We start from the raw sequence: 10,017 nt of genomic DNA on the forward strand, positions 1-10,017 counted from the left end.
TTATCCTAACTCCTACACTGGCAAATAACATTCAGAGTTAACCCCTTCCTCAGCTATACCCCTAAGGAAGGGGTTAACCCCAAAAACATGTGTTAATTACCACCTAACTTAAAAGGTCGTTTGCCAGTTGAGTACTACTTAGTCCATTATTTGATGTGATATGATATACTTCAGGGGAATGGTAACCCACATTAAAGACTGGCAAGGGCAGGCTTATTGAGCCTGTGACAATGACCCATAAGAAGACTTGCAGATAACGACTACTAACATGCCATGCCTGTACTTTGCAAGTATTGTTAGTGTGGTTGAGTTTTTTGATGTTTCTTCCCTGGTTTGCTTTATATCAAATATAAAATGTTCATAGAGGACTTTTTAACAAACCTTATACTAACATAGTTATACATGGCAATATATTTTGTATCTTTAATCCTCAGCGCTGTCACTGCTATTGCTGAAGCCTACAAACGCCCAGTGCTTGTTGGTATACAGTGGCCACCACCAAAGGGACAAAACCACAGGCCAGGCTCAGTAGTGTGTCAGCAGGGAGTTACTATTTTATTCACAGTGTAAAAATCATTAAAAACAATACACTTACATTGTGGGTCCATGCAAACTGGACCCTCACTGCATAAATACGCCTATAAGGTTTTTGCACTGACAAAAAGTCCAAGTGCACCTTATCACATATAGTTGATTCCAATAGAGATAGCCAGTCTCTCCTTCCCTAACAGGTTTCGGCGCTATGCCGTCATCAGGGGATAAGAAGAGCGGGCTTAGAACGGGCTAATATATAGGAACAACATAATTTCCTTAGGTGCAAGAAAATCCGTTGATTCCGCCGCCCTATCGCGCCGGTATGCATAGGGGATCATTGGTGTGCACTGATTGGTTGGGCGGTGTCACGTGCCTGCCCACACCAATCGCGCTGATTGGTCTACTCATAGTGACAGCCTGATTGGTTCAGGTCATGTGACATGATTGGCTAGTGGGGGGGAAGCACTGCGATTAGAGCTAGCGGGGTCAGGTGATGCGTCGTCATCACTCACCTCCCCGCATTGCCCAACTGCATATCAGCTGATATTATTGTTTGAAATGGGTGGCAGCATAATACCTGATCACCGCACATTATATTATTTTGTCATTACATTTACATTTTACACAGTATTTTCTTTGTTTTTGGTATTTGATGACTTTGACTTCTTGTCATGAGACTGACTTGTATCTTCCTCCAGGGCAACCTTAACACGTAAGCTGATGGATCTTTTAAACTTGCTCTTCATGTCCTGGCCCATGAACACATAAATGATTGGGTTGATAGAACTGTTGACAAAGGCTAAGGCAATAAAGATTGTGTCTACCTTAGCTGTTATGTTGAATAATGCTGAAGAGGGTTCGTTGGTAGCCAGAATAATTGCCGTTATATGATATGGAAGCCAACAAATGAAAAACCCGATGATCACGGTGAGGATGACTTTCAATGTCTTAGTAGACTGACTGAATCGCTCCCGCACACTTTTCAGTAGAAGGCCGTAGCAAACAGTGATGACCAGGAATGGAATGACAAAGCCCATAAGCAATCGGAAACTAGCAATAGAATTCTCCACTTTGTGTTTGTGATCAAGAACCAAAACATAATTGTACACACAGATCTCAGTCCCTTCGTTATCCTCTACACTTGTATAGCGAAATATGAAGGCTGGAGTACTCATAAGGAAGGCCAGGATCCATATCACTGCACAAGCTACATATGCCTTCTTCAGAGTTCGGTTGTTCTGGCACCACACAGGCTTGAGGACCATGGCACAACGGTCCATGCTGATCACAGTGAGAAGAAGGACACTGGCATACATGTTGACCAGCAGCAAGCTTGGAATGAACTTGCAGGCTAATAGACCCAGAGGCCAATGTCTCAGGATTGCTTCCATTATGGAAACTGGCAATGAGAGACAACACAAAAGGTCTGCCACTGCCAAGTGTAAGAACCATACTGTGTTTACCGTTTTTTTCATATCAAAGATGGTGACCCACACGACTAGGGCATTGCCAGGCACACCAACCAGAAACACTATAATGTACATGGCAATAGCAACCCAGTCAATGGGGTACATTTCATTTCTTCTTTGCGTCTCAAGGTTAGACACAGTATCATTGTTTGCATAGAAGTAATCATAATTATATGAAAAATTCATGGTGAATCAACAAAGTAGGCCTTGTTGAGTCTTGGCGACCTGTACAACATAATTGAGAAAGAGGAAAAGTTAGCTAGGGAGTTTTGTACAACGACATATAGTGATGAGTGAACAACTATACCATTATTCTTATTAGTCTTACCCTAAAGGCAGGAGATGGGATTAGGAAAGTATAGCTTTTAGCATCTAGGGCTCGATTCACAAAGCGGTGCTAACCCAGTTAGAGACTTTAGGCATGATAACCATTGCACCACGCTGGTGAAAAGCCAGTTTAGGCGTGATAAGTTTAGGTGTGATAAGTTTAGGTGTGATAAGTTTAGGCATGCTAAGTTTAGATAAGTGTAGATAGCGTGCAAAGTCCCGCACGCAAAGCAGCGCCATTAAACTCTATGCGAAGTGCACCAGACTTTGCTAGCGCAAAACTTTTGATCAGCTGTGCACTGCGGTGCTAGCCCAGTTGGTGCTTAAACTTATCATGCCTAAACTTATCACACCTAAACTTATCACGCCTAAACTTATCACACCTAAACTTATCATGCCTAAACTGAGTTTAGGCGTGATAAAGGGCTTTTCACAAGCGTGCTAACTGTTAGCACTGCTTTGTGAATCAGGCCCCTAAGTCTAAAACACGAGGGAAAAGCTTTTGGATCAGCCAGGCATGCAAAAAACAATGCCTCTAACCCTAATTAAAGTGGACTTGAACTCTTGCACAGGACAGACGGAAACCCTCTATTTATTAAAGAGAATCTGTATTGTTAAAATCACACAAAAGTAAACATACCAGTGCGTTAGGGGACATCTCCTATTACCCTCTGTCACAATTTCGCCGCTCCTCGCCGCATTAAAAGTGGTTAAAAACTGTTTTAAAAAGTTTGTTTGTAAACAAACAAAATGGCCACCAAAACAGGAAGTAGGTTGATGTACAGTATGTCCACACATAGAAAATACATCCATACATAAGCAGGCTGTATACAGCATTCCTTTTGAATCTCAAGAGATCATTTGTGTGTTTCTTTCCCCGTTCTCATGCACTGAAGTTTCAGGCTGCTCTTTTCTTCTTGCAAACAGCTTTGCCCTTGTTTGTAATTCCTCAGTATGTGAAAGCCCAGCCAGCTCAGAGGACGATTCATCCAGCTGATTAGAGCAGCTTCTCTCTTCTCTCTTATCTAAATAACACACAGGCAGTGTGCATAGAGGGGCCAGAAAGGATGAGTTCATAGCAGAACCACAACACTGAAGAACTTGGCAGCCTTCCAAACACAGGCCGACAAGTCTGACAGGGGAAAGATACATTGATTTATTACAGAGACTGTCATAGTAGAAAGTGCTGCAGTTAGCCAGAACACATTAGAATAGCTTTTGGAACATGTAGGATGATAAAAAACAGGATGCAATTTTTGTTACGGAGTCTCTTTAAGAGAGTTTAGCCTGTCTAATTACCCCTCATCTGTGACTAATCACAACTGTAATTTGATTTCTCTGCTGTGTCAGCTGGCTGCCTTGGTAGAGCAGGTAGTTTGTAAACACAGTATGTTAACACTGTGTCTGCTTCCATGAAAGCAGGAAGTAGGCATCCTGCAGATTTATTGCTGGATTTGTATCAGCTGTAACAAAGAAATGTTTTTCTTTAAAGGTTGTTATGCTGTTGCTTATCTTTTAGAGCGGAGAGGAAGTTCTGAGTTCAGGTCCACATGAAAGAAATAGGATTATTCAAAATAATCATTTAGCCCTGCTGGGGCATGAGAAGCAGGACATACTGTACAGTGCAATAGATAAATACATGCAAGAGTCACATGTCAGGCGCCATTCACACCTACATTGGAAACTAGCATTGTAGTTGCTTGCAGCAAAATCAAGAATCAGAGACTTTGGTGAGTCTGCTGAGGGCAACCCAGAGCCCTTGTGTTTTTAATCTTCCTAACTACCTACCTGGGTGTTCCTCTCAGCACAGGCTACAGGCATACTCAGAGAATCACTGTGTTTGGAGTATTTGGCTTTGGCAGCAAGCAACGGCGGTGCCAGTTTCCAATCTGGAGGCAGACAACTGTTGGCCAGATATTGTGCAGTTGGCCACGTGTGTACAATGATATGAAAGTCGTAGAAGGCACTCCATCAACTGTAGGTTGGGTGTTTGATACTAGGACGTAGGCATGTCCCAATTAGAAACAATGTACAAATGTATCAGCACACCGTTTAAGAATGCTATACGCTCCTTTTAATGAGCTATGCGTTCCATAAGGATAATGAAGCCGACAATTGTTTCGGGGGCCACGCAGGGTCCCCCTTCATCAAGGCGTGTGGTTGGTAAGGCGTGTGGTTGATATCCTTATGGAGCGCATAGCTCATTAAAAGGAGCGTATAGCATTCTAAAACGGTGTGCTGATACATTTGTACACGTGTGTACAATGTCGTTTGCACACACATGGCCACAGTATGCACAGTAAGTACGTAAATGAGTTGGCTGATTGCAATATCAGGGTGCAGAAAAGACTTGTTGTTTCAACTAAGTTGCTGGTAAAGTCGTTTCCTCGATGTTGGTTGTGTTTTCCACGACTTTTGTTTTGCAAGTGTACAATCCTTAAGACTTATGTGACAGTGGCATGATCTTGTATCTTGCACCTTGTTTTCTGTAACCCAATTTACCTTTTATTTAATGCTGCATAATATGTTGGCCATTTATACATACAATAAATAATAACTTAAATAGGAGGCTTCTTGTGCTGCTCGGCTTAAAGGGACCCTGAGCAGAGGAATAAAATGGAAATCTGAACTTACCTGTGGCTTCCTCCAGCCCCCCATGGTCCCACTGGCAGCTCTGCTAGGTGCGCGACTTCCGCTGAAGTTGCGTGCAACTGCGCATGCTTGGCCTGTCCGCACACCCGACTTGATCACACACTCATCACTGTAAGCGTCCTGTGCATGCACGGTTCTCGAAAGACTGAACCGCACATGCACAGGATGCTTATGATGAACAAGCCGGGTGCGCATGCACTGTTACGCATGACTTCAGTACTGCACTAGCAGGACCACAGAGGGGATCCAGAGAACGCCAAGGGACCTCACGGGTTACTGGGGGGGGGGAAGGCTAGAGGAAGCCCCAGGTAAGTTCAGATTTCCATTTTATACCTCAGCTCGAAGTCCCTTTAACATGTATTTGCAAATATCGCTTTTTTTAGTTAAAGTGTTGAATATCTTACCACGTGAATTAGCTTTGGCAAGTGGCAACTTCTATGCTTACATTTGAACAAAGAGCATGGATGCTTTCCTTACTACGAAGGGCATCCACAGCTATGATTGCTATGTGTGGGAAGGTGATACCTTGATCTAGTCAGGAAGAGTTTTTGCTTTTTGTGGCTCTTTTTGTGCTCTGGATGAAGGTGTGGTGAGGCTTAAAAAGTCACATTTGATGGATACAAGTATTGTAGTTAGCCGTGTGCACTGGTATTGCTCAAGCAGCAAAACCTTTGGGCTCTGAATTCCGTAGTTATTAGCAAAGCACTGCTAGAAGGGGAGGGTATCTGTTCATAAATGTAATTTTAACACGTTTCCTGTAGTCCACTCTTTGCCCTTAGGCCCCTTTAACACTTAATCAGTTCAGTTGGGGTGCATTAGTGTGCGTTAGTACGCGTTGGTACGCGTTTTTTCCAGTGCATTGGGAAGAAGATTTCAGTTAAAACGCGTTAAGTGTAAAAAGTGCCATAGGAAAACATGGGCATTACTTTGAAAATCAGTTTTCTTTCCGTTCCGTTTTCTGAGAGCAACTGATTAAGTGTAAAAGGGCCCTTAGCATCTTGTCTTTGCAGCGCAACAATTTGGGGTCCCACTGGCAGGCGATAGCAGCTGGACAGAAGACCATAGTGCTGAAATACATTTCCTTGGTATAATTATTGATACAAGCACCATGACATTGATTTACTAACTGTTAAGGCGCGTACACACGCCATACTTCCGCACACAACGGGTCTGCCAGACCCTCCCGCTGGCCAGACATTGAGCCGACAGTAGCACCTGTGTACGCGCTCAGCGGATCGTTCAGAAACAGCCTTATCAGTCTGCCGACAGCGTGTACACACGTGCTACTGTCGGCTGAATGTCCGCCCAGCTGTGCCCCCTGTAGTCTCTGTTCAGGTTTGGAGAGCCTGTGCCCTAGTGGTCTCTGTTCTGGTTTGGGGAGCCTGTGCCCCCACTAGTCTCTGTTCAGGTTAGGGGAGCCTGTGTCCCCTGTAGTCTCTGTTCAGGTTTGGGGAGCCTGTGCCCCCTGTAGACTATGTTCAGGTTTGGGGAGCCTGTGCCCAGTGTAGACGCTGTTCTGGTTTGGGGAACCTGTGCCCCCTGTAGACTCTGTTCAGGTTTGAGGAGCCTGTGCCCCCTGTAGTCTCTGATCAGGTTTGAGGAGCCTGTGCCCCCTGTAGTCTCTGTTCAGGTTTGGAGAGCCTGTGCCCCCTGTAGACTATGTTCAGGTTTGGGGAGCCTGTGCCCCCTGTAGACTCTGTTCTGGTTTGGGACACCTGTGCCCCCTGTAGACTCTGATCAGGTTTGGGGAGCCTGTGCCCCCTGTAGACTCTGTTCAGGTTTGAGGAGCCTGTGCCCCCTGTAGTCTCTGATCAGGTTTGGGGAGCCTGTGCCCCCTGTTGTCTCTGTTCTGGTTTGGGTAGGCTGTGCCCCCTGTAGACTCTGTTCAGGTTTGGGGAGCCTGTGCCCCCAGTAGTCTCTGATCAGGTTTGGGGAGCCTGTGCCCCCTGTAGTCTCTGATCAGGTTTGGGGAGCCTGTGCCCCCTGTAGTCTCTGATCAGATTAGGGGAGCCTGTGCCCCCTGTAGTCTCTGATCAGGTTTGGGGAGCCTGTGCCCCCTGTAGTCTCTGTTCTGGTTTGGGTAGGCTGTGCCCCCTGTAGACTCTGTTCAGGTTTGGGGAGCCTGTGCCCCCTGTAGTCTCTGATCAGGTTTGGGGAGCCTGTGCCCCCTGTAGTCTCTGATCAGGTTTGGGGAGCCTGTGCCCCCTGTAGTCTCTGATCAGGTTAGGGGAGCCTGTGCCCCCTATAGCCTCTGATCAGGTTTGGGGAGCCTGTGCCCCCTATAGCCTCTGATCAGGTTAGGGGAGCCTGTGCCCCCTGTAGTCTCTGATCAGGTTTGGGGAGCCTGTGCCCCCTGTAGTCTCTGATCAGGTTTGGGGAGCCTGTGCCCCCTGTAGTCTCTGATCAGGTTTGGGGAGCCTGTGCCCCCTGTAGTGTCTGATCAGGTTTGGGGAGCCTGTGCCCCCTGTAGTCTCTGATCAGTTTTGGGGAGCTTGTGCCCCCTGTAGTGTCTGATCAGGTTTGGGGAGCCTGTGCCCCCTGTAGTCTCTGATCAGGTTTGGGGAGCCTGTGCCCCCTGTAGTCTCTGATCAGGTTTGGGGAGCCTGTGCCCCCTGTAGTGTCTGATCAGGTTTGGGGAGCCTGTGCCCCCTGTAGTCTCTGATCAGGTTTGGGGAGCCTGTGCCCCCTGCAGTCTCTGATCAGGTTTGGGGAACCTTTGCCCCCTGTAGTCTCTGATCCGGTTTGGGGAGCCTGTGCACACTGTAGTCTCTGATCAGGTTTGGGGAGCCTGTGCCCCCTGTAGTCTCTGATCAGGTTTGGGAAGCCTGTGCCCCCTGTAGTCTCTGATCAGGTTTGGGGAGCCTGTGCCCCCTGTACTCTCTGATCAGGTTTGGGGAGCCTGTGCCCCCTATAGTCTCTGATCAGGTTTGGGGAGCCTGTGCCCCCTGTAGTCTCTGATCAGGTTTGGGGAGCCTGTGCCCCCTGTAGTCTCTGTTCAGGTTAGGGGAGCCTGTGCACCCTGTAGCCTCTGTTCAGTTTTCGGGAGCCTGTGACCCCTATAGTCTCTGACCAGGTTTGGGGAACCTGTGCCCCCTGTAGTCTCTGATCAGGTTTGGGGAGCCTGTGCCCCCTATAGCCTCTGTTCAGGTTTTGGGAGCCTGTGCCCCCTGTAGTCTCTGATCAGGTTTGGGGAGCCTGCCCCCTATAGCCTCTGTTCAGGTTTGGGGAGCGTGTGCCCCCTATAGTCTCTGTTCAGGTTTGGGGAGCCTGTGCCCCCTATAGTCTCTGATCAGGTTTGGGGAGCCTGTGCCCCCTGTAGTCTCTGATCAGGTTTGGGGAGCCTGTGCCCCCTATAGCCTCTGTTCAGGTTTGGGGAGCCTGTGCCCCCTATAGTCTCTGTTCAGGTTTGGGGAGCCTGTGCCCCCTATAGTCTCTGATCAGGTTTGGGGAGCCTGTGCCCCCTATAGCCTCTGTTCAGGTTTTGGGAGCCTGTGCCCCCCCAAATCCTCTTGAGCCCCAAAGATTGGGTTGAGAAAATGTTCTCCTAATGGCCGGCTTTTAGGAGTACAGTGGGCTCATTCTTGTCATTTGATGATCAAGTGAGTTATATGTGTTTTGCAGAAAGACAAATATTTTAATAGTTATTATTAAAAGTTATCCTTTAATATCTGCAGCCCTAATATACCTGTAATGACTGTATCATCTTTTGCTATGACGGTGCTGACTCTTACAATGACAGCATCTCGCTCCAAAACACATACAGATAAGGTGGCTACACACGAGACAACTTTTTTATATTTCTTCTCAGTTTGTGAATTACAATCTATTTTCCTGTTGGACTGTAACATTTGAAAAACCTAAACATTGTATCACACGTTTTTCTCCAACTAAGAAAAACATCATTGACAACTTAAGCATTTGACAATCTATGTTACCATTCAACTGATCGGAAAAATCAGCCATTCTTGATCAACTTAAACCTGGAAATCCAATCAGATTTCTTTCTCTAGTAGAAAAAAATGTTTTTTTCTCTGCATAATGTTTTTATAGAATTGCAGTAAAATCAAACCTTTTTATTATATCGTGTGTGGCCACCTTCAGATGGACAAATGAGAATGGTAGGGATTAGGATTGTGAGTCCCTCTGAGGGACAGTGAGTGACTAGATTATATACTGTGTACAGCGCTACGTGTGATGTCAGCACTACATAAATACTAAATAATAATAAATAATAATTTAGTGTGCAGTTTCTTAGAATATTTAGCATTTGTGCAGCATAATAAATAGCAGTACATTTTGCTGGTAACTAAGTAGCAGAAAATCCAGGCTAGGTCTTTTAAGCTATCATCACGTGTAAACAGTACAGTAAAAGTTAAAAATACTTACCAAGAGCAAAGCAGTTGAGTCTGCAGTTTAAGCTTTCTGGCTGAAGTATAAATCTTGTTCCTTTTATTTAGATCTTCGGATCATGTCCAAACTAGGATTCATTATATCCGTTTTTATGTTTTTCAAAAGGTATTTTTTATTTTTTTACCAATGTGGTATTGCATTACCACGTACTCTTTCTAATAAAAATCAGAAAGCAAAACACGCAGAAAGAACGTGGTGAAATTAATGTGCATCCAGCGAGGAAGAGAAGCTGTTTGAGGCTGTTTGGCTTTGCTTAAGATTATCAAAGGGGAAGTGGTGTAGAAAGGCTGTAACAAAACAAGACAAGACAAGATTTATATCGTGCTTTTCTCCTGGCGGACTCAAAGCGCCAGAGCTGCAGCCACTGGGGCTTGCTCTATAGGCAGTAGCAATGTTTGGAAATCTTGCCCAAGGTCTCTTCACTGAATAGGTGCTGCCTTACTGAACAAAGGTCTCCTCACTAAATAGTACAGACTAACCACCAAGTTCATGGCGAACCAGAACAGAGTGTGTAAGGGGCTACAATGGTCCAAAAAGCCCCCTTACTAAAATGTTATGGAAAACAAAAGTTAGCTTTCTTAAAACAGAAAGAATATGTGATAATTCAGGTTGGAGTGAGCTCCAA

At 45.6% G+C, this 10,017-nt stretch overlaps 1 protein-coding gene across 1 annotated transcript; it reads right to left on the bottom strand.

Annotated features, from left to right (window-relative positions):
- Positions 1 to 529: 529 nt before the first annotated feature.
- On the bottom strand, positions 530 to 9,645 carry LOC137528211 (C5a anaphylatoxin chemotactic receptor 1-like). The gene is made up of 2 exons (XM_068249479.1): positions 9,369 to 9,645; positions 530 to 2,228 (listed from the first exon to the last, which is right to left on the bottom strand). The coding sequence occupies exon 2, from the start codon at positions 2,187 to 2,189 to the stop codon at positions 1,155 to 1,157; it is 1,035 nt and encodes a 344-aa protein (XP_068105580.1). The 5' UTR covers positions 2,190 to 2,228; positions 9,369 to 9,645; the 3' UTR covers positions 530 to 1,154.
- Between the last annotated feature and the right edge of the window lie 372 nt (positions 9,646 to 10,017).

The sequence above is a fragment of the Hyperolius riggenbachi genome, chromosome 8 (genome assembly GCF_040937935.1).
Source record: "Hyperolius riggenbachi isolate aHypRig1 chromosome 8, aHypRig1.pri, whole genome shotgun sequence".
In the NCBI taxonomy this organism is placed as follows: Eukaryota; Metazoa; Chordata; class Amphibia; order Anura; family Hyperoliidae; genus Hyperolius; species Hyperolius riggenbachi.

Bases quoted from the DNA above. Each gene is read 5' to 3' on its own strand.
- LOC137528211 (XM_068249479.1), bottom strand. From the start codon at position 2,189: ATGAATTTTTCATATAATTATGATTACTTCTATGCAAACAATGATACT.